The sequence below is a fragment of the Plecotus auritus genome (genome assembly GCF_963455305.1).
Source record: "Plecotus auritus genome assembly, chromosome: 2".
Taxonomy (NCBI): Eukaryota; Metazoa; Chordata; class Mammalia; order Chiroptera; family Vespertilionidae; genus Plecotus; species Plecotus auritus.
The window spans coordinates 157,012,002-157,037,012 of NC_137771.1; the positions used below are offsets into that span (position 1 = coordinate 157,012,002).

Consider the following 25,011-nt stretch of genomic DNA (forward strand, 5'->3'; position numbering starts at 1 on the left):
TGTTTTTGCTTTTTGAAAATGTTATATTATGGGAAAGTTCAAACACGTACAAAGCAGACAATAATGTCATGAACCCTCTGTATCCATCATCCAGCGTCAACAACTATTGAGTTCTAGCCAATCTCATTTCATCTCAAACACCTCCTATTCCCCTGGATTAGTTTGAAGGAACTACCAGACCTCATGTCATTTTATTTATAAACTTGGGGATGGGAGACTTTTTCTAAGTATAATTACTGTTAGGCCTACAGGGCAATACAATCCTTAACGGCCATTTGCAAGCTTCTCGCCACAAAACAAAAAACCAGGTAAAACTTGCTGGACAACAGGAATCAGGCCGTACAAAGAATGGAAACTGTCCTGAAGGCACCTGACTGCACACCTGCATTCCATCCGCATTCCAAGCCCGCCAGCTTAGCCCCCACACCCAACTGACCACCAGTTTCCCGCCAGTGACTGCATGTAAGGATGAAACTCCAGTTCCTGGGGGCTGCCATCACCCACCCAATGTCCCCTCGGCTCGGTGCTGTGCAGCCCTTCCCTTTGGAGGTCCCTTTCCCTACCCCCTTTCTCTACATAAATTCAATTTTCTTTAATCATCATTTGAGATGGCTATTTAGCCTACCCGGGTGTGTTAACCCACCACAACGCTAACCCACCACATTCACCTTTCAATTACAATATCTTTTTCATATCTAAAAATAATTTTATTTTTACCCTATCCAGTTTGGCTCAGCAGACAGAGAGACGACTGTGTACTGAAGGGTCTGGGTTCCATTCTGATCAAGGGCACATACCTCAGTTGCAGGCTCCTCCTCAGCCCGGGCCCTGGTCAGGGCTCATTCAGGAGGCAACCAATAGATGTGTTTCTCTCATATGGATATTTCTCTGTCTTTCCCCTCTCTTCTACTCTCTCAAAAAAAAATGGAAAAATATCCTAAGGTGAGGATTAAAAAAATAAAAAATAAAAATAAATAAATAATTTTATTTTTTGTTTAATCCTCACCCAAGGATATTTTTCCCATTGATTTTTAGAGAGAGTGAAAAGGAGGTAGAGAGGGAAAGGAGGGGAGGGAGAGAGAGAGAGAAAGAGAAACACTGATGTGAGAGAGACACATTGATCAGTTGCCACCAGAATGTGCTCCGACTGGGTCAGAGATTGAACCTGCAACCCACGTATGTGCCCTTGACCAGAAATTGAACCTGAGACCTTTCAGTGCATGGGCCAATGCTCTAACTATTGAGCTCACTGGCCAGTGCAATATCTAAAAATGATTTTAAATAATTATTTAATATTATCAAACCATCCAGGCTGACAAATATGTAGTGGTATTATAGAAAAGTAAGAAGCTAAGAAAATTCCAGGACAAGTGGAATGGGGAAGCTGAGACAGTTAAATGCAGTTTTTACCCATCAAGTAAATCCTATCTTCCCTAAACCAAGGACACTTAAGAGTAAATGGTCTGCACTCTCCTCCCCAACCAGAGGGTAAATAGCTTAAATCACCCTACTCAGGGAGACAGATAACAGAAATCCAATTAAGTCCCATTTTCCAACCACACCCAAGGACAAATTAAAAAAATAAATCTCGTTTTGGTATATCAGCATAAAGCTAATGAATATTCTATTGATTTGATCCCAAGACCTCCCTAAATGCCCAGCCTTTAGAACCCCTGAAAATGAAGGTCCCAGGGACCTTCTATGCTGTGTCTAGCTGTGTCTGAATGCTGGCTATGCAGGTTTGCTACAGTTCTTCCTGTCTTCCTCATCCCACCCAACCCCCTTTTGAGTAGAAGCCCCTATCAGCACTGCTGCTAAAGGATGTGGTGTAAACACTGACCACAGACTCACTTGACTCTCTTACCAGTCTATGACACTCTTGAGTTAGCAAAGGCATCTTCATTCTCTTCATTCTCAGCATAGCGCCTGGTTCAGAGAAGGCTCTTAATTAGGTGCAACAAATTTCTCTAAGTTGTATTACACCAACTTAAGTTTGGGGCTTCAGTATATACCTCAAAGCTCAAAAGCAGGATGTAAAGCTATTTGAAAAAAAAAAATAACCTAGGCCTGGCCGGTGTGGTTTGGTGGTTGAGCAACAACCCATAATCTAGGAAGTCATGGTTAGATTCCCAGTCAGAGTACATGCCTGGGTTGTGGTCTCAATCCCCAGTGTGGGGCATGCAGGAGGCAGCAGATCAATGATTCTCCCCCATCACTGATGTTTCTATCTCTCTCTCTCCCTCTCCCTTCCTCTCTGAAGTTAATAAAAATATATTTTAAAAAATAATAATCTAGCCCTAGCCGGTGTGGCTCAGTGGATAGAGCGTCGGCCTGTGGACTGAAGGGTCCCAGGTTCGATTCCGGTCAAGGGCATGTACCTTGGTTGCGGGCACCTCCCCAGTGGGGGGCATGCAGGAGGCAGCTGATGGATGTTACTCTCTCATCGATGTTTCTAACTCTCTCTCCCTCTCCCTTCCTCTCTGTAAAAAATCAATAAAATATATTTAAAAAAAATAATAATCTAGGCTGTAGGGTAGATATATTAAAAATTAAGAAAAATTATTTATGAATACTTGCATTTTAATATTTATTTCAATAACAGTGTTCTGAAAGAAAAATGCATTACCAATTTCAAATATATTTTTATTTGCAAATGCATTGTATTTTCAAAATCCTTTTTAAAAAAATAATTAGAGGAACATATTTTATTTTATTTTTATTTTTATTTTATTTTATTTTTTTTTTAAATATATTTTATTGATATTTCACAGAGAGGAAGAGAGAGGGATAGAGAGCTAGAAACATCGATGAGAGAGAAACATCGATCAGCTGCCTCCTGCACACCTCCCACTGGGGATGTGCCCACAACCAAGGTACATGCCCTTGACCGGAATCGAACCCGGGACCTTTCAGTCCGCAGGCTGACGCTCTATCCTCTGAGCCAAACCGGTTTCGGCTAGAGGAACATATTTTAAAGGGTAAATATTTATGGAGCACCAATACATAACAGGTAAAAGTGGAGTGACTCTAGCTGAGAAATAAAACCCATAAGACATCTGCAGAGCCTTAGGGTTCTGAGAAACAGTTTGGCCACTATAGTTCCATCTCACTTCCAAATGGAAGGGACTGCTACTGAGTTCTTTCCTTTTCTGAGGAGAAAAATGAAATTGTACTGGAAGGTGTTCCCAACTTTTTTTTTTTTTTTGGTGTTCCCAACTTTTGCCACATTCTTCATTTCAAGAAATTCCCACTTAAAAGGACTATTGAACTAATTTCTACTTTAGAGCAATAGTTACAAATCTTAACCTTCTAACAGAATAAATGGGCATTTTTGCTTTTTTTTTTTTTTCTTTTGAAGAAAAAAAAATCTTCTGAATGATGAAACAACAGTGTTTTGCTTTATGCCAGCAATTTATTTAGCCCGGGTTCTCTGTGGAAATTGCAATTACACATCCACATTTAATATGAGGTGTGTCTTTTTATGCTAGAAGGCACTTTGGGGAGATGGCATCCAAGCTAGAGCTGGCTTTCTAGCTGCCAGCACAAAAGTAAAAGTTCCTTGTTGCTAGAGCATGATATGATGCTAGGGAATGAAGACTTCAGTGTAATAGGCAGGCTGATGTCTCTCACCTAGATTCTGGGGTGGTTTATAACCCACCACCATCTATGTGGAATGAGAGATGCCCAAAGAGTCTTTGGAGAGTTTTTAGGTTAGAGAAGAGTCACTTTGTCCAAATCTAATCTCTCAGATAGTCCTCACAAATTCTAAACATTCAGTCTAAATGTCCCTTTGCCAGAGTTGCTTCTCCACTTGTATTTATCCACTAGAGGCCCGGTGTACGAAATTTGTGCACTTGGGGGGTGGGGAGGGAAGTCCCTCAGCCTGGATTGCCAGAAGGCGAGGCCAGGCAGAGGGAACCCCACCTGTGCACGATCAGGGCCGGGGGAGTGATGTGGGAGGTTGGCCAGCCGGGGAGGGACCACAGGAGGGTCCCAGGGCATGTCCAGCCCATCTTGCTCAGTCCAGATCAACCAGTCAACCCAACACTTAGCATATTAAGCTTTTATTATCCTATTAGTGGCCCGGTGCACGAAATTCGTGCATGGGGGGTGTCCCTCAGCCCGGCCTGCACCCTCTCCAATCTGGAACTCCTCAAAGGATGTCCTACTGCCAGTTTACAGGGATCAGGCCTAAACGGGCAGTCGGACATCCCTCTCGCAATCTGGGACTGCTGGCTCCTAACCACTCACCTGCCTGCCTGCCTGATTGCCCCTAACCACTCTGCCTGCTGGCCTGCTTGCCCCCAACTGCCCCACACGGCCAGCCTGCTAACCCTCAAATGCCTCCATGCCAGCCTGATCACCCCCAACTGCCCCCTGTGCCAGCGTGCTCACCCCCAATTGACCCCCTGCTGGCCTTGCTCACCCCCAACTGCCCCCCTTGCTGGCCTGCTTGCCCCCGCCTACCCTCCCCACTGGCCTGCTTGCCCCCAACTGCCCCCCCCTCACTGTCCTGATCACTCCCAACTAAATCCCACTGACAGCCTGCTTGCCCCCAAGTTCCCCCCCACCACCTGCTTGATCACCCCCAATGGACTTCCTACCAGCCTGATCACCAACAACTGCCATCCCATCCTGGCCTGATCACCCACAACTGCTCTCCCCTCTTGGCCTCTAACTGCCTCTACCTCAGCCCCGCCACCATGGCTTTGTCCAGAAGGTCTCCTGTAAAGTCTCCCAGTCTAATTACCATATCACCCTTTTATTAGTATAGATAGAGGCCTGGTGCACGGGTGGGGGCCAGCTGGTTTGCCCTGAAGGGTGTCCCAGATCAGGGTGGGGGTTCCCTTGGGGTGTGGCCAGCCTGGGTGAGGGGCTGAGGGCTGTTTTCAGGCTGGCCACACTCCCTTCAGGGTGGGGGTCCCCACTGGGGTGCCTGGCCAGCTTGGGTGAGGGGCTGATGGCTGTTTGCAGGCTGGCCAAGCTTCCTAGTGGGGACCCTCACCCCATGGGGGTGTGGCCAGCCTGGGTAAGGGGCTGAGGGCTGTTTTCAGGCTGGCCACTCCCCCACCCCTCCTTGAGTGGCAGCCAGGGTGGGCTGGAAGCCTGGGTCATCCTCAGCAACCCAGGCCCCCAGCCCCTCCTGGAGCCAGACACGCCCCACCTCATTCCCTCCCCAGCCCGATCATGCACCGGTGGGGTCCCTCAGCCTGGCCTGCACCCTCTCACAATCTGGGACCCCTCAGGGGATGTCAGAGAGCAGGTTTCAGGCCAATCTCACAGGCCACTCTTCTTGGGAGGGCACCAGATGCAGGACTCTCCCAATCAGGACTGATTGGGCGTGAGCCCGTGGCAGGCACAGTGGGGCCGGGATGAGGGAGAGTGGCAGGTAGGAGCTGCAGGTGGTGTTGGACTGCAGGCCACCCAGAGGGACCCCACCTGTGCATGAATTCATGCACTGAGACTCTAGTATAGGATAAGCCCCCAGTGGGGCCCCTTAGGTGTTGAGCTGCTGACTGCTTATCAATGACAACAGATGAAGAATGAAGATGTCTTTACTTGTGTCAAAACAACTTTGCTTCTAAAGAAAAATGAGTTTTGCCCTAGCTATTCTGGCTCAGTGGATAGAGCTTTGGCCCATGGACTGATGGGTCCTGGGTTTGATTCTGGTCAAGGGCACGTACCTTGGTTGCAGGTTTGGTCGCAGTGCCTGTAGGAGGCAACCAATGGACACATTGATGTTTTCTCTGTCTCTCCTCTCTCTAAAAATCAATGGAGCCCTAACTGGTTTGGCTCAGTGGATAGAGCGTCAGCCTGTGGACTGAAGGGTCCCAGGTTCAATTCAGGTCAAGGGCATGTACCTTGGTTTCGGGCATATCCCCAGTAGGGGGTGTGCAGGAGGCAGCTGATCGATGTTTTTCTCTCGTTGATGTTTCTAACTCTCTATCCTTCTCCCTTCCTCTCTGTGAATATCAATAAAATATATTTTTAAAATAAATAAATTAAGTTGCCTGGGAAAAGGGAATGACCTTTAAAAAAAAAGTCAATGAAAAAGTATCCTCGGGTGAGGATTAACAAAAAAATAAAAAATAAAGAAAAATAAGTTTTTGCCCTAACCAGTTTGGCTCAGTGGATAGAGGAGCATCAGCCCGTAGATTGAAGGGTCCCGGGTTCAATTTTGGTCAAGGGCATGTACCTCGCCATCCTGCAGGAGGCAATCAGTCGATGTGTCTCTTTCACATCCATGTTTTTCCCTCTCTCAGTCTCTCCCCTTCCCTTCTATTCTTTCATTTTTTTCCCCCCTTCCACTCTTTCTAAAAATCAATGGAAAAATATCTTTGGGTGAGGATTAACAACAAAAAAACTTTCCCCCCCTTTCTTCTTTCCATCTCTGCTCTTTAGTGTTGGGGGATCTTTGAAGATGTGGTCACTTCCACTTTTGCTTCCTGTCAGTGAGTTCAGACTTTCTGCATGCAGGTTCCTTTGCCTCAGTCAGCAATGTCTTAGCAGGACTTCAGACTTGAGCTGTTACTTCAGTACCAAGTCTTAGTTGTCTATGTCCCTTTGGAGCCAAGGAAAATTTGGAGAGCTGGCCCCAGATTTCTATTGCACCTCATACGTTACACACACACACACACACACACACACACACACACACACACACACACACACACCACACATGTGCTTATGGGCACAGACATATCTTTGTGGCTGTTAATTTTAATTTCTAGATGGGAAAAATGGCTCTTCTCTTGCCTCCGCCCTCCCCCATCAAGACCATACACAAGGCCCCTTTGTCATGGAATTATAGAGAATGTAACTTCAATTTGTCTCTTTGAAATATTCTAAGATCTTGGGACAAAGACAGTGAAGGGGGGATAGTGAAAACTTTATAGTAATTTGGGGGAGGTTTGTGGATTTTATGGAGGATTGGGGAATGTGACTAGATTTTATTCTGCCAGGGGCAGTAAGGAGGGGTAACTAAACAATCTTAGTGATAGGACTTATTTTATGTAAAGAGAATTTTAAGTTTATTTTAGTGTGTTAGGAACAGGGAACTGTCTAGCAGAATTGGAAAGCAAAGTAGGTATAATTCCCAAATTAATAAAGAAAGGAAGGAAATAAAATAGAAACTTGAGCAATCCAATGTAAAAAGGGAAAAAGTTAAAAAAGAAAACAAAATAATATACATACACTAATAAGAAATAAAGTGTATATTATTACACTGAAACAAAATCATGCCTTTTGGCTTAATCCTACCGAGTTAAGAACATTAACAATAATTTGCATACAACAAAGTTCTCAAAACATAGCAGATGGATTACTTTACATATGTATTTTAAGCATACTAGGTATTTATGACTCAAGTAACCTTGGACATATTTTAAACAGCAAAAATATACAAAACAGTTACAACTGGAAATGATACTGGCCCAAGTGCCCTGTGTTTTTATCCCAGAGACACACTACAGAAATCCCAAGTTAAGACAACTTCGCAAAATGTTTTGAATATTAAGAATGTTTTTTGGGAGCGAACACAATTCTGAGGCAGGAGTCTAGTGAGGGAGCACACCTGTTTCTCCACTCCCCTCGAGAGGTCCAGTTCAGGTTCCCACCGTGAAAGAGCTGCTCGAGTCCCTTCTGTTTCAGATGGGCAATCGTTGGATGGTGTGACTTTTGCATCTTCACTGCAATGAGTGATAGTTTGTGAAATGCATGTCTATTTTAAAACATAACCATATCCCAGCAGACGAAGCAGCAGGCACTGTTGGTAGTCTGAGAGTAACATCTGCTCCTCACCCATCTGGGCCCTGTAAGCAGGGAGCGTGGAGGGTGTCAAGCAGCCCGGAGTTGCTGTCAGTGGCACCGTGGAGTTGATTGTAGTCACCTTTCTACCATATTAATTACAATCATAGCTGTACCCTTTTTCTTGGCAATGGAAGCTTCTCGCTAATACCTTATTCCTATAAAGCAAATGAAATGACTGTCATCTTTAAAATTCCAAACAAGAAATGTCAAGAAACCCAGTGCTGGAATGCCAGTAAAACTGTCCTTAAACTTTAGGATAGTGGGTGGGAAGCTCATGGCCAGGTCCTCTAGGAATGGCAATTTCAGCCACGTTACCATTTGTCTCTATCATATTCCTGTTCTGTGCAGCCTGGGGCAGGAGAGGCCCCCGAGTGATTTTTTTTTTACCATTTCCCATGGTCCCAGTATGTCAGTAAAAAGCTATCCAACATGACCTCCATTGTATTTAACTTCGTTGGCATAGAATTGTGGCAGGAAGCAGGACAGCCAAAAGGGGAAAAAACAAGCGTACACTCCCTGTGCCAGGTCCCAGGGGCTGCCACTCCTAGATGGTGAAGGCGGAGTCTGGCCTGAGGGGCCCCACTTCAGAGTGCTATCCTCTACCAGCTGTGCTGGATCTCTGGTGTTCAGTAACCATGACACCAAAAGGGTGGAGGGTAAGCGGGACAACAGAAAGCTGAGATGAAGCCCTGGGTGGTTCCTTACAGCTGAGTGGTGGGGGGCACAGACCCTTAGGAGCCAAGACTGGGCTGCACCAGAGGGATTCTTTTCTCCCCATCTTCTCTGTCCCCGATGAAAATCCCCTGTAAGCATCCTATTACTCCATTTGTACTTTCAGAAAATACCTCCAAGTGCAGTGTCTACTTCTTTCCTCCCCTGACTCAACCAACACCAAATTTTCTATATCCTTTACTGCTTTGAATCTTATATCATCTAAACAAGTATATTATGTGTACCTTCTTCAAGCTTCACTTGAATTAGAAAAGTTTCCTCAGGCACTCTTCCCATTAACTTCATAGTCCAGCTTTTCTCATTTCTTTTCTGCCTCCTTTAACACATTCCCCCAATACTGCTGTTCCTTGAAGCACTAACCTGAACTCCACTGCAACTCTTACCTTTAGCAATATCTAAATAACCATCAGATAATTATCTAGAAGCAAGATTATTTGTTTTTGGCACCTATAGGAAGTGGCAGGCCCATTAAACATATGAAAAGTGGATTTCCCTACAAGATTTCTTCCAATGCTTCGTACACTCTTTCCTCCTTGGAATGTAAGCCTCAGTCCATTTACCTGCTTAAAACCCTTCAGTGGCCCCTCACCTAGGGATGAGCTGCTTGACTCAACTCCTTGTCCTCCTCCCAACTGCAAATGTACATTTTTCTTGTTTACGGATTTATTTATTTATTTTTTTTACAATCTTTAGATAGGCATTACCACGCATATTTTGTAACAGAAAACTGAGGCTTATTTTCTGCAATATTCTGTCACAATGAACTACTTTCAATTCTATATTGTCCTAAGGTTCCTTCACAGCCTCGGCTCTGATCCCCATACTGAAAAATAACCTTACTGCTTTTCATCTAGTCATTTCTTCCCTTACGTTAATAAATCTCTTTTTTGATGCCAGTCACCACATGGCATCAAATGTTTACAGATGTTTACAAACCAATCATCCGCATTAGACTGTAGGCTACTTAAAGGAAGATGGGTGTTTTTTTTTGGGATAGTCATTATTTCAGTGTAGTGCATATACTTGGAATATAGTAATTATAAATGTGTGTTTCTCTAAAATTATGGGTCTCCAAATAGACATAATGTTTTTTTCCTAGGAATATACTAATGGGTGATAATTTTCTTGAAATTCTTTACTGATAACTTTTGCTTGAAATACAGGGCTAATTAAGATGAAGAAACATGCATTTCTCGTTTCCCTCAACTAAAATCCAAGGGCCCACTTTTAGTTTGTAGAAAAGAACTAGGTAATTACCTATGAATGCATTTGGGGCACAACATATTATCCTCCAGGTGTGGGGGTGGAAAGTTGCGGGAAGGTATCAAGAAGAGTGCACACACTTGCCCCGGTTTTTCAGGAACCCAGGCTTGCCCAGCATAAAACTGTAGCTGAACCCAACCCTCTGTGTCTGCAGGGAGACTTTGTCCATGGACCACACACCACTTGTAACCTGGGGAAGGAAAAACAGGTAAGTACAAACAGAGCAAGACCAAATCATGTTCAAAATTGCATCCTGGCCCTAACCGGTTTGGCTCAGTGGATAGAGTGTCGGCCTGCGGACTGAAGGGTCCCGGGTTCGATTCCGGTCAAGGGCATGTACCTTGGTTGTGGGCACATCCCCAGTAGGGGGTGTGCAGGAGGCAGCTGATCGATGTTTCTCTCTCATTGATGTTTCTAACACTCCCTCTCCCTTCCTCTCTGTAAAAAAAAAATTGCATCCTGGTCTTCGATTCTTTCTCAAGTGCTAGCTCTTGAGATATGAACCCTGGAATTTTTTTTTTTTTTTTGAACCCTGGAATTTTGAGTTAACCTGCTGTATCCTGTTCCCTTTAGAAAATAATGCAAGACAGTTCCTATTACAACTTTAAAAAGAAACAAAAACTATAGTTGGAAGTGGAATAAGCTGCAAGTGGGTAGATGGTGGTGTTAGGGAGGCAAAACTTTACCTCTCTACCCATCTTAGGCTTCCAGCTGGGATTCTAAAAAGACAGATTAATAAGAGAAAAACACTTTATTAATGTATGAAGTGCATGCCAGGTAGGAGAATACACAACAAAACCGGACTCAAAATGGCGACTTAGGATTCCATCTTGTATAACATCTTCTACAAAGAACAATATATTTGTGGAGAAATGACGGGACAAAAGAAAGCAGGTTTAGGCCTCCAGGGGTGGTGAACTGTGGGGAGGTAAATACAGGGGAGGACACTAATGGAGTAAGGTTTGCTCACAGGTTCCTCTGGTACCATCTCTCAGTTGACAAGAGCATCTCTGGCAAAAGGAGAATTTATGTCCTCCCTTTAGGCAGAAAAGAAGGAGGGTTTTTTTCTGAGTTTAATTGCCTTCACCTCAAAATAAATTTATTTATGTCGAAGAGTTACATTTGTAGATGACCCATTCTGGTTTCCTCAACAGAGAGACTAACCCAGAGAGGTCTGAATGGCCTTCATGAAATAGGTCCAAGGGTGTGAACACTTCAACAGGCAGTTTGTTTAGCTTGCCAATTTATTGTCTTCCTTAATTATATCTTCTATAATCCTTACAAAAGTAGGAGGTAGCATTGTATTCTTAACCCATTTTATGGTGTGAAAAGTGGGAACAAGCTGAAACAATCTGTCAGTGTTTCTCATTTAACGGATGTTAGAAGACCCAGGGCTTCAGCTCAGGGAGTTGATTTTAGAGCCTGCCCTTCTTTCTTTTTTTTTAAATCCTCACCCGAGGATATTTTTTCCACTGATTTTTAGAGATAGTGGAAGAGAGAGGGAAAGAGAGAGAATTATCAGAAATATTGATGTGAGAGGAACACATCAACTGGTTGCCTCCTGCACGCACCCTGACCATGGCTGGAAGAAGTCTGAAACCGAGGTACATGCCCTTGACAAGAATCAAATCTGGGATCCTTTGGTCTGCAGGCTGACACTCTATCCCCTGAGCCAAAACTGTTACGCTAAATTAATTCAAACAGATTGCCATCCCTTTGTGATGACACCAGTAATTTAGAGCAGTGGTTTTCAGAGTGGGTGGTCCCCCTACTAGCATCCTCAGCAGTGCCGAGAAAATTGCCAGAAATGCACATTCTCAGGCCTTGAATCAGAAACTAAGGGTGATGGCAGGAATCACTAGCCCTTTAGGTCATTTAGATATACCCTAAATTGAGATTAATATCAATTAAGCTCCCTAGCTGGTTTGGCTCAGTAGGTAGAGCATAAGCCTGCAGGCTGAAGGGTCTCAGGTTCAATTCTGGTCAAGGGTCTGTATCTTGGTTGCAGGCTTGATCCCCAGCCCTGGTCCAGGCCTGTGCAGGAGGCAACCAATTGATGACTCTCTCTCTATCTCTCTCACATGGATGTTTCTCTGTCAATCTCGCTCCCTTCCACTCTGAAAAAAAATGTCCTCAGGTGAGGACTAACAACAACAACAACAAAACATTAAATAATAATTCAATTAAAGTTATTTCCTAATCTGAACCAGAACCAGCTTTGATATGGGGCTTACCAGAGGCCTCCTGTGTCAACCTCACAGTCTCCATCTCCCCAGTCTTCCCAGTAGTGGCTGCAATTCTGCTCCAGGAGGCAAACACATCATCCGGGGTGGAAGTTGTCACGAAAATATTGTCCATTCCCTCCAGGAGAGCAGCAGCACCCCCGTCAGGAGCAGGCCCCTCCACCAGGGGAGCAGTCAGTTCAGGAAGACCAGAACTGTCCAGAGTCATTTCCCCCTTTTCCATCTTCAATTTCCTTTGTGATAATGTCAATATCTTTGCCTCCTCTGGTTTGATAGGAATATTCTACAAATAGGATTGGAGAGATTAAAGTGTTATCAGAAGTGCAGCCTAGCCCAGTTGGTGTGGCTCAGTGGTTGAGCATTGACCTATGAACCAGAAGGTCATGGTTCAATTACTAGTCAGGGCACATGCCCGGATTGTGGGTTCGATCCCCAATGGCGGGGTGGGGGCATGCAGGAGGCAACCAATCAATGATTCTCTCTCATCATTGATGTTTCTATCTCCCTCTCTCTTCCTATCTGAAATAAAATAATAAAATAAAATAAAATAAAATAAAATAAAATAAAATAAATGAAGCCTCACCCAGGCTAGTGTGTCTTAAAAGGTTGACGGTTTGATTCCTGGTCAGGGCACGTACCCAGGTTTCGAGTTTGATCCCTGGTTGGGGCACGTGTGGGAGGCAACAGCTTGATACTTCTCTCTCTCTCTCCCCAAATCAATAAAAACATTTTTTTTAAAAGAAGTGCAACATCATTTTTATTACTCTTTGCAGAGTTGGTGAAAACTAAGGACAGGGATGTTGTGCCTTTTTAGGAGTGGAGGGCAATTCTTTTACAACTTTTTCATACTAAAGTAGGTAATTAGGATGATAACAGAAGCTTCCATTCTACCAAATTTCTTACCCGTTACTCACCTTTTGATTAGGGTAAGCATATGCACGCAGCCTATCATATGTTTCCCATTTCTAAGACAAGAGAAAATGAGTTAATAATTAGATCAAGGTTCCCACACTGCCTTCTAGCCGCACTAACAGCCTGGGCCCTCACCTGGCCGCTGGTGCTCAGCTTTAATTGCTGGCACCAAGCCCTCACGACGTCTCGGTGAATCATGTTAACTGGTGGCAAGTGAAGGGGCAGCGGAGGAATTGGTATCTTCTTGTGAATTCTTACTCTTTTTTTTTCTGGTGCCATCTTTTGTGGACAAGAAACTGAAGGAGAATGGGATAAAATTAGTAATAATTAACTCTTATGTGACCTTTTAAAATGTCAAAAGTACAATCACTTTTAGTTATCATAGTACAGTCCCCAGTATACAGTTAAATGACTTACCCGTGACCACAAAACCTCAAAGGCACAGACCTCACACCTAAGACTTAATACTTCTGAGTTCCCCAGTTTTTAATTCCTAAAACTCCCCACTTCTCACACACACTTGTGAGCTACTTAACCCAGAGATTCCAAGGAAGTTGCTTAGAGATCATACTTCCAATCCAGGGAAATGATCATAAATATGCAGTGATGCCTTGTTCTCTCGCAAAACAGTAAACCATTCAGCAATGTTCAGAACAACGACTGTTACCCACAGATCTGCCAGCCCACCCCACCAGGGCAGCATTGCTGTCCTAGCACACAGGCCTCCTGCTGCACCCCACACACACCATTTAGGAAAAGACTTACAGAACACAGCTATATCTACACTAATAATTCCCAGCATTTACTGAGTCCAGGTTACTAGCTGGGTATAGTTTAGAAGTTTTACCGAATCATTCTATATAAATTACAACTGACCTTCCACCCCTGACTCAGCCTAGTAGACATTATCCTCGATTTTTAAAATAGGAAGTGGAGTTTCAAGAATGTTATTATTTTTTTTAATCCTCACCTGGGGATATATTTCCATTGATTTTTAGACAGAGTGGGAGAGGATGAGAGGCGAGAGACAGAGAAACATCGATGTGAAAGAGACACATCGATTGGTTTGCCTCCCGCATGTACCCCAATCAGGGTCGGGAGCCTGCAACCTAAGAATGTGCCCTTGACCGGAATTGAACCAGGGACCCTTCAGTCTGCAGGCTGACGCTCTATCCACTGAGCCAAACCAGCCAGGGTGAGTTTCAAGAATGTAATTGCAAACCTGCATCCGTCTGCCGCAAGTCATTGCACATCGAGGTCCTTAACTCCAAGCAGCTGGTTAAAACAAAAATTTTAATTTCCATGGCTGAAAGTCTTTTTTTTTTTTTTAAAGAAAGGTTTCATTGAGCCAGAAATGCTAGCTGAAAAGGAGATGGGTCTTGGGACATGAAGTCCAAACCACCAGCAGCTTGGCTAGGTGGAAGAGACAAGCATGTCCATCGACTTGGGAGTTTACAAGTGTTTTTATACATTAAGAAGCAGGGAGGGGGAAGAAAGGTGTACACCCACGTGAAAGAATTTACATTAGCCATCGGCAAAGGGATGGGAGAGAGTGAAGTGGAGCCAGGACTGGGATAGGCATAGAGTCAGAAAGCCCACACATAAAGACACAGCGGTGGCTCATGGAGTGTGATGGTACTTGGCTACAATAATCTGTAGAAATACAACCGGGAATTTAATCCAAGCTCCACACAACAAGAAGAATGTGAGCAGTTCTTTCTTAGCCGGCCTCTGGACATCAACAGACCAACAGTTCTGTCTTTCGCTCCTACTCGGGCGGCTGTAATTTAGGACATCTCAGAATTTTCTCCTAGTCAGAGTGGAAGCAAAATGATCATTAGAACCAAATGTATTGTGGGAATTTGGAGACAGGAAGTAATAAGTTTTAAGAGGTGACTGAAAGAAGGCTTCAGGGAGGCGAGATTTAAGCCAGGCTTCAAAGGACGCATATGGCCTGCAGAGTAGAGGACAAACATTTATTTCCTTCTCCAGAAAAGTTCCTCAGGCTTAAACCAAGGAAATGGGATTTGAGGGGCTGTGTACCTCTTACCTTTGTCATCTTTCTTAGATCTCTTCCGTTTGGTCTCCATCTCTGAGGTTCTTTGTTGACTTGGTTCACCAGCACCCTCATGTTTCTCTTTAGTTGGTACCAGTTGGGATTTTGAAGCTTTTTGCTGCTCCCCTGACTTCTTTGGGGACTTCTGCTGGGGATAGAAGAGCCAGTCAGTCATTCCTCTGGTGTCTGACCTACCACATCACATTATCTGCCTTAAGGTTATCCACACCCAAGACACCAAGACGGTCACTGAAGGTCACTGAAGTCCGTAGGCAGTGTGTATTCTCTGGGTATCATCTTAATGCTCAGGTTTATGTATAAGATAGCTAACAATGATGGAGAAATGGGAGAAGGCCAATTTGAATGTATGAGAGAAGACACAAGTTATAGATACAAATAAAATAGAGGAAATTATGCTCTGCTTTGGAAGAAGCCCTTATATCACCCACATTATCCTTATCTCTCACCAGGAAGATTTACAACCCCTCCCCCCCATTTCTTTATTCTTGACTGCTTCCAAAAAATGTTTCCCATAGAGATGCTATACATCCATTATTGTTCTTAGCAGGGAAATATCAGGATAATCAAATGCCCTTAATACAATGTACCGGCCTCATATTTTCCATTTCAGTTTTTTATTTTTTCCACTACTCTCCATTGCCCCAAGTTTCAGTCTCAGCATTCCTTTCCTTCCCAACACAGTTACTTTGACCTAAAGAGATTTCCCTACCTTAGCCCATTTGGCTCAGTGGATAGAGTGTCGGCCTGCAAACCCAAGGGTCCCAGGTTAGATTCCAGTCAAGGGCAAGTACCTTGGTTGCAGGCTCCTCTCTGGCCCGGGCTCTGGTTGGGGTGCGTGCAGGAGGCAACCAATCGATGTGTTTCCTTCACATCAGTTATTTCTGTTTTTTCCTCTCTCTAAAAATCAATGGAAAAAGATCCTTGGGTGAGGATTAAAAAAATAAAAAGAACTGATAAATAAAAATAAAAAGATTTCCCTCAGCTCCACCCTCCCCCTCCTTCCCCCCCTGGGTTCTATTTACATTTTAAAACTTACTCTTTTTGACTCTCACTTCCAGTTTTAGTTCATCTGGTAATCCTTTTTAGCCTTTACAACCATGGCAAACCTACATCATTTCCTCATTCCACCACTTTTCAGTTGCAATTTTACATTTGCTTGTGATTTGATCAGTGCCTATTACTCCATTTGATTGTAAGCCCCACCAGGGTAGAATTTCTTTACTTTTCATTATAGGCATTCAATTACTTATTGGTTAATAGAATCAAAAGAAACAAGAGAACAGTGGGGATGATAATGTTGGGTGATATGGAGAAACTGACCTCTGTTGAGCCTCTATCTTCTATCAGGTATTGATAACTAAGGTTACAAAATTAAGGGCACACAGTATTTTAGATAAAATTAAATCTAAGGTCAATTTGCTCCCAAATCTAAAGCACTTCTATCATCCATCCAGGTGGGAGTACTGGACAAATTAACATTTGTATGGCATTTTTACAACTCTATAGCAGTTTAACATTCATATTCAAATTTTACATTTGCAAAGCTCTTTCACAAAATACTCACTTTTGGGCCTCACAAAAATCTTAAAATTGAGAGGGCAAAAATGACTCGGTTCTAGGAAGAGATCCCAAGAGTGATCAGGTTTCTTGGCAGAGTTGTTTAATTCTTCTGTACTGAAAGAAACCAAACTTTGGCCACCCTGAGGCTGCCTTTTTGGGATATTGATTTTAAGCTGTTTATTAAGAAACACGTTTATTGCCAAAACCAGTTTGGCTCAGTGGATAGAGCGTCGGCCTGCGGACTGAAAGGTCCCAGGTTCGATTCCGGTCAAGGGCACATAACTTGGTTGCGGGCACATCCCCAGTAGGAGGTGTGCAAGAGGCAGCTGATCGATGTTTCTCTCTAATCGATGTTTCTAACTCTCTATCCCTCTTCCTTCCTCTCTGTAAAAAATCAATAAAATATATTTAAAAAAAAAAAAAAAAAAAAAAAAGAAACACGTTTATTAAAAAACTTATATATATATATATATATATGGAACACTTCACGAATTTGCGTGTCATCCTTGCGTAGGGACCATGCTAATCTCTGTATCATTCCAAGTTTAGTATATGTGCTGCCGAAGCAAGCACTGGAAAGAACCTTTGACCCCCTCAGCCCCAAGAGCTTCAGACAGAGAAACTGCTTCACAAAGATCTTAGGATGTTCACCTTGGCCTAATTTGAATTATGATAATAAGAGGGCTTCAGGTGGGGGTCTTTGGCTAGGATTTTTCTGCCGTGTAAGCTCAGCTCTTTCTCTACCTGTAAATTGCCCATTCTCACTTACGAATCTAAGATCTCACCATTCTCCTCCTCCTCCCCCCTCCCCCCCCAACCCGCCACACACACACACACACACACACACACCCTTTTCTATTTTGTCCAAAATGGCAATGTTGCCTCACTGTCTTCGGGAATTTTCCTGCCCATGTGAATTTCCCATGCACATGTGTTAAAACTTTATTTTCTCCTATTAATCTGTCTCTGCTAATCTGATTAGCCCAGCCAGAAGAACTTAGAAGGTGGGAGGAAAAGTGTAATATAGTTTTTTAGCCCCCACAGTAGTAACCTCGAAGTCTCTCCAGCTTTAGTTTCTGTCTGCAGTGCTCACCAGTATGTATGGCTTCTAATTATTTCTTGGCTCTAACAACCCCAGGAAAAGACCAGCTCAGACACAGCACCTTTGGTTTAGGATCTCATTTTTCTCCCAGCCTTAGTCAACTGCTTCTTTCTAAAGTCTTTTCCTCACCTCTCTTTTATTCCCATTTTCGTTTCCTTCTAGCCCTGATACCTGATTATTTTGACAGGATAAAGCATCTCTTTAAAACCAAAAACAGCCAACTCATTTCTTATTTATTTCCTCATATCTAGCAGGCTTCCACCATATCTAGAACTTACTTTCCCTTCCCCCTCCCTCTCCCTGCCCCAGGCACCTTACCATTAGCTTCCTCACTCTCCTTTACCTCTAGAACTTGTTTGCTAAGCCCATTTCTTCTAGGAATTACTTTTTCTACCTCTGTAATTTACCCAATAAATGTTCTCTTACCAAAAAAAAAAAAAAAAAAAAAAGAATGAATGTGCTGATGATGAGAGTGTAACACACAAAGACAGAAAACAAAGCCACTAAAATGTCCTTAATGTCCTTACCTTCTTGCCTTTTGCATTTTCCATACTGAGAAAAGAATTCAAGGCTGACGAAGAAAATGTTCTTACTTCTGAAATGGCCCCTGACCCAAAATTGCTTTAAAAAGTCTCCTCCTACTTCCTGCCAACCAAAGGAACTCCTTCCCCCTTCCTTTTTTCCCCTCCCCCACAATTTGTGAATGCTACCTGTGTTTTTATTTATGAGGGAACCGTGGTATGAATGGATTAATACCATTACTGGCCTTTTTTTTCCTGAGCTTTTTAACATAATTATCTAAGGTGTGGCTCAGGAGATCTTGGGAAGTTAAAACTTCAGAAAAATTCCAAGGGAAAAACAAAAGACTTCTGAACCATAGTAGTGAAGGGATTTAAAGCCAGAACTTTAGGAAACAGTTGAATTTCAGGGCCAGATTGGTGGCTTGAGGAAAGCAAAAAAGGTTTTCATGTACTACATAACATCTTTCTTTAAATATATATATATATATATATATATATATATATATATATATGTATATATATATATATATATATATATATATATATATATATATATATTCTTATTGATTTCAGAGAGGAAGCGAGAGATAGAAACATCAATGATGAGAGAGAATCATTGATCGGCTGCCTCCTGCACGCCCCCTACTGGTGATCAAGCCTGCAATCCAGGCATGTGCCCTTAAACAGAAGCAAACCCAGGACTCTTCAGTCTGCAGGCCGATGCTCTATCCACTGAGCCAAAACTGCTAAGGCAACATCTTCTTTCTTAAGAAGGTTGCTCAAACAATTAAAACTCCAGCTTTTCAGTCGTCCCATGGAAAGGTGGCAGGTTCCATTCCTGGTCAGAGCACATACACAGGTTTTGGGTTGGATCCCTTGTTGGGGCACATACAGGAAGCAATGGATTGATGTTTCTTGCATCAATGGATCCCCTCCTTTTCCTCTCCCTAAAATACATATCTTCAGGTGAAAATTTTAAAAACACACATAAAAACCTCCAGCTTCCCATCTGTACTAATGATAACTAACACCTTACCATCTGTCAGCAACTAATAGTTTTAAAAGTTCAATAAGTATTTAAAATTCATTAAGTCTAGGTCAGCCTGATTCTACTGCTTGAGGTCCTAACCTATTGACTACCAAACAAGGATTCTTTTCTTACAAAATGTTTGAAAATGGCCTCCTCAGATCACACCTCACTGCTAAACTGTCAGGGATTAAGGATACCTGAAGCCCGGGCTGGTATGGCTCAGTGGTTTAGCGTCGACCTATGAACCAGCAGGTCCTGGTTCAGTTCTCGCTCAGGGCACATTCACGAGTTTCTGGCTTGACCCCTAGTGCGGGGCATGCAGGAGGCAGGTAATCAAGAATTCTCTCTCATCATTGATGCTTCTATCGCTCTTCCTCTCTGAAATCAATAAAAATATATTTTTAAAAAAAGATAAGTGAAGACATTTCCTATGTTCAGAACAAGTGACTGTTGGATTTCAAACCTTCCCTTGTCAGATTACAAAGTTTGTTTTGTCCCTTTATTTTGTTTTGTTTTCCTATATCTCATTGCTTGCCCTAAAATGATGAAAAAGAGATAATTTTTTACTCAGATGGAAGTGATAATCTACTCACAGTATAGAAATAGGTGGCCATAGGAAGTAAGTAAATGGGAGCTAGGAGTAGAGAAGGAAGTGTAGGTGTGAACTGAGCAAGCCCCAAAATACCAAAGAGGAAAGCAGGGGTCTAGATCAAGCATGTCAAACTCGAGGCCAATGGGCCGCATGCGGCCCACAACGAATATTTTTGCAGCCCAGACAATATGATGGTACTAGTATGTGAAAAACGTTTTAATAAAAATTTTGTGACCTAATTTTTACAATAATCTGTTATACATAATTATTAATAACGAAATACAACATTTCCTAATGATTGGTTACTATAATCATGTTGCATTCATTTCCCTTACGTGCAGGCAAACTATTTCTCTCCACTAATACTAGCAGTGAATATGTTAGCAACCTATTGCCACGTCATTAGTCTTGGACTGCCTTGTTTGATGTGCACAACAGGAAATATTTTGCTTTCAGGGAACAAGAAAAATAGGTTTAGTTGCATTATGCTTATTAATTTATGCAGTTATTCAGTGTCTGGTAAATTAATATTCAAGAAAAAATATTAATTTATATTAAAATGTTCTATTATTTTATGTTAATGATTACTCATTTATTTCAGCCCTTTGTATTCAGCATGTCTCTATTGAAATAAACCTACCTTTCTATGAAAATTGAAGCTTTCGTTTTTTGGGGCCTACATAAACTTAAACCTGTTTATTTGGCCCATGTTAGCCTTTGAGTTTAACATGCTTGGGGTAGAGCATTGGCCTGTGGACTGAAGGGTCCCAGGTTCAATTCCAGTCAAAAGCACATGCCCAGGTTGTGTGCTAAATCCCCAGTAGGTGGCGTGCAGGAGGCAGCTGATCAATGATTCTCTCTCATCATTGATGTTTCTATATCTCTCTCCCTCTTCCTTCCTCTCTGAAATCAATAATGAAAAAAAATTAGCCGAAACCGGTTTGGCTCAGTGGATAGAGCGTCAGCCTGTGGACTGAAGGGTCCCGGGTTCGATTCCAGTCAAGGGCATGTGCCTTGGTTGCGGGCACATCTCCAGTGGGAGTTGTGCAGGAGGCAGCTGATCGATGTTTCTCTCTCATCGATGTTTCTAGCTCTCTATCCCTCTCCCTTCCTCTCTGTAAAAAATCAATAAAATATATTTAAAAAAAAAATAAAAAATAAAGTTGTAAAAAGGTTTGTGAAAGTTATAGAAGGTTTGTAAAGAGAAATGTTAAAAGAAAGTTATATAGATACAGTGAAGATTAGCAGGTCCCTGCACAAGGATGACACCCAAATTTGTGAAGTGTTCATATTTTTTTTTTTAAAGGAAGTTATATAGGAGAAACCAAGATGGCGGCATAGGTAAACACCTGAACTTGCTGCCTCACACAACCACTTCAAAACTACAACTAAAAGACAAAACAAACACCACCCAGAACCACAGAAAGGCTGGCTGAGTGGAAATTCTACAACTAGAAGGGAAGAGAAAAGCACACTGAGACTCAGAGGAGGTGCAGAAGTAAAGTGCAGAGGTACGGCGGTGCGCACGGAAAGGGCTGGCAACTGAGGACGTGGTTGTCTTGTTCAATTGGGAGGGAGACACAAGCTCCTGACTGCTCTGAACTCCAGTTCTGGGCGAGACTCTGGGGACCCAGACTCAAAAGGGGGGGAAACAGGACTGTCTGGCATCGGGCTGGAACATGAGGGCGGCTTTTTCTCAGAGGTGCTTGCAGGACACTGAGACCCAGGGGCCTCTTAGGGCAGGGCTAAAGGTCAGCCATGCTGTTTGCTCTGCCCTGTTGATTCCCTGAGACCCCACCACACCCAATTTACAACTCCACACCAGCTGTGCACAGAGGCTTTTGCATATGAATGGCCTGGCCCTTTGCAATCTAAAATTACCTAACAAACTGCAGCTGGGTCAGAGAGCCCCAGAATATCCAAAAGAAGGCCCAAGGCTCCACAGCAGCTTGCATTGCTTCACAGCTGGGTCTCATCTAGGCACCTTTAAACCCCAAACAAAGGAAAGAAATCTGCAGATCTCTCTGTAGCTCCTGCTGGGTGGCCTCAGGCAGAGGCTAAATTTGCACCTCCTTGGAGATCCAACAGTTAGTGTACCCAGGTATCAGAGTAGGACCATCCAGGTTACAACTCCTCAGATCCATAAGGGACACACTCAGGGGGCAGACTCAGTGAGCACCAAAGCCCCACTGAAGCAAGTCCTGCCCCATAAGGGTGTCTCCAGAACAGAAGTTCTCCCATCGTAGACACAATTGATCCTCACAGCCAGTTGGCCTGGAGATCAATTCCTCCCAGTGATACCAACAACAATCAAGGCTTAACTACAAGACTGTGCACACAGCCCACAAAGGGGTGCACCAAGTTATATAAATGACACAGTGTCCACCTCAGGTAACTGGGGAGGCTGAGCCACTGGGCCCTATAGGACACCTAGCACACAAAGCCACTCTATCAACAAAGGGAAGCAGCCAAAATGCAGAGACAAAGAAACAGGTCACAATGACAGAAATGGAGGAAAGCAAATGACTGGATACAGAGTTCAAAAGTACAGTTACAAGGTTTTGCAAGAATTTTCTAGAAACCGCTGATAAATTTAGTGAGTCCCTTGAGGATATGAAAAAGGACCAACTAGAAATTAAACATACACTGACTGAAACAAAGAATAACATACAGAGATCCAACAGCAGACTAGAGGATCGCAAGAATCAAGTCAAAGATTTGAAATACGAATAAGCAAAAAACACCCAACCAGAAAAGCAAAAAGAAAAGAGAATCCAAAAATATGAAGATAGTGTAAGGAGCCTCTGGGACAACTTCAAGCATACCAGCATCCGAATTATGGGGGTGCCAGAAGAAGAGAGAGAGCAAGATATTGAAAACCTATTTGAAGAAATAATGACAGAAAACTTCCCCTACCTGGTGAAAGAAATAGACTTACAAGTCCAGGAAGCACAGAGAACCCCAAACAAAAGGAATCCAAAGAGGACCACACCAAGACACATCATAATTAAAATGCCAAGAGCAAAAGACAAAGAGAGAATATTAAAAGCAGCAAGAGAAAAACAGTTAGTTACCTACAAGGGAGTACCCATACGAATGTCAGCTGATTTCTCAATAGAAACTATGCAGGCCTGAAGGGAGTGGCAATAAATAATTCAAAGTGATGAATAGCAAGAACCTACAACCAATATTACTCTACCCAGCAAAGCTATCATTCCACTCTCTCTAAAAATCAACCAAAAAATGTCATAAGGCTAGGATTGTATATATGTATGTATATATATATATATATGTATATATATATATATATATATATGTAAAAAGAAAGCAAGAGAATAAACCTCATTTTGCCATAGCTGGTTTGGTTCAGTGGATAGAATGTGGGCCCATGAACTGAAGGGTCCTAGGTTCAATTCTGGTCAAGGGCATGTACCTTGGTTGCAGGCTCAATCCCCGACTGGTCGGGGTGTGTGCAGGAGGCAACAAATCATTGTGTCTCTCTCACATAGATGTTTCCCTCTCTCTCTGTGTTTCCCCCCTCCCTTCCACTCTCTAAAAATCAATGAAAAAATATTCTTGAATTTAGAATTTAAGGAAAGAGAGAGAGAAAGAAAGAAAGAGAGAGAGAGGGAATAAACCTCATCTCATTTTGGTATATTAGACTACAACCCTCCAAACTAATATCTCTTCCCTTCCACCGGACCATTTGTCATAATTCTTGTTGTTCTAGCTTTTGCCCCAGTAATACTAAAATTTGTAAAAACAGTTTGTCTCCGGAGAGAAACCAAGATGGCGGCATAGGTAAACACCTAAACTGCTGCCTCGCACAACAATTTCAAAACTACAACTAAAAGACAGAACGGACACCATCCAGAACCACAGGAAAGCAGGCTGAGTGAAAATTCTACAACTAGAAGGAAGGAGAAAAGCTCACAGAGAATTGGAGGTACGGCAAAGGGTCTTTGTGCGTGCAGAGAGGAAGGGCGGCTGAGAGCCTGGCTGACTTCCTCTGGCGGAAGGGGGAAGGAAGCCTCCGACCGCACTGAACCCCAGTTCTGACTGCACTGAACCCCAGTTCCGGGCGAACCCCTGGGGACCCACGCTCTTACGGGGGGAGTCTGGACTCTCGGGCGGAGACTCGGGAGCCAGGGAAGGCGGAGGACTGAAAGCGCGCCTGCGCCGGTGCGCACAAGGGCTGTGGAGGTTGCCGTGGGCTTTCCCTGGTGGAGGGGAGTCAGAGGCTCCTGACGGCACTGTGCCCCAGTTCTGACTGCAGTGAACCCCGGTTCCAGGCGAGCCCCTGGGGTCCCACGCTCTTGTGGGGGGAGTCTGGACTCTCGGGCGGAGACTCGGGAGCCGGGGAAGGTGGAGGACTGAAAGCGCACATGCGCGCAGGGGCGGGGCTGACGGGAAGCCAAGACTGAGGCTCCACCCCATCCAAGCTGAGCACAGAGGCTATTGCAATTTGGCAAGTCTAATCCTATAGGGCTGTCTCCAGCACCGGGCTTCTCCCAGCATAGACACAGCTGATCCTTACAGCCAACTGACCCGGAGGTCAATTCTTCCCAGTGATACCAACAACAATAAAGACTTAATTACAACAAGGCTGTACACACAGTCCACAAAGGGGTGCACCAAGAGTGTCCACCTCAGGTTAACTGGGGAGGCAGACCCACTGGGCCATATTGGAAACCTAGCACAAATATCTACCTTACCAACTCAGGGAATCAGTGAAAATGCGGGGTCAAAGAATCAGATCACAAACGAAAGAAATGGAGGAAAACAAACGACTGGATATAGAATTCAAAACCACCGTTATAAGACTTTTTAAGAATATCCTAGAAAAGGCCGATAAATATAACGAGACCCTCGAAGATATGAAAAAGGACCAACTAGAAATTAAACATACACTGACTGAAATAAAAAATATTATACAGAGACCCAGAAACAGAATAGAGGAACACAAGAATCAAGTCAAAGAATTGAAATACAAAGAAGCAAAAAACACTCAACCGAAAAAGCAAAAAGCAAAAAAAAAAATCCAAAAAGTTGAAGATAATGTAAGAAGACTCTGGGACAACTTCAAGCGTACCAACATCAGAATTATGGGGGTGCCAGAAGAAGAGAGAGAGCAAGATACTGAAAACCTATTTGAAGAAATAATGACCGA

General features: G+C 43.3%; 1 protein-coding gene across 1 annotated transcript; it reads right to left on the bottom strand.

The window, feature by feature from the left end:
• Positions 1–9,794: 9,794 nt before the first annotated feature.
• DPPA4 (developmental pluripotency associated 4) lies at positions 9,795–15,190 on the bottom strand (the record flags this gene model as incomplete). Its single annotated transcript, XM_080654681.1, has 5 exons — positions 9,795–9,994; positions 12,039–12,330; positions 12,962–13,012; positions 13,095–13,255; positions 15,010–15,190. The coding sequence occupies 5 exons, from the start codon at positions 15,188–15,190 to the stop codon at positions 9,795–9,797; spliced, it is 885 nt and encodes a 294-aa protein (XP_080510807.1).
• Positions 15,191–25,011: the final 9,821 nt, after the last annotated feature.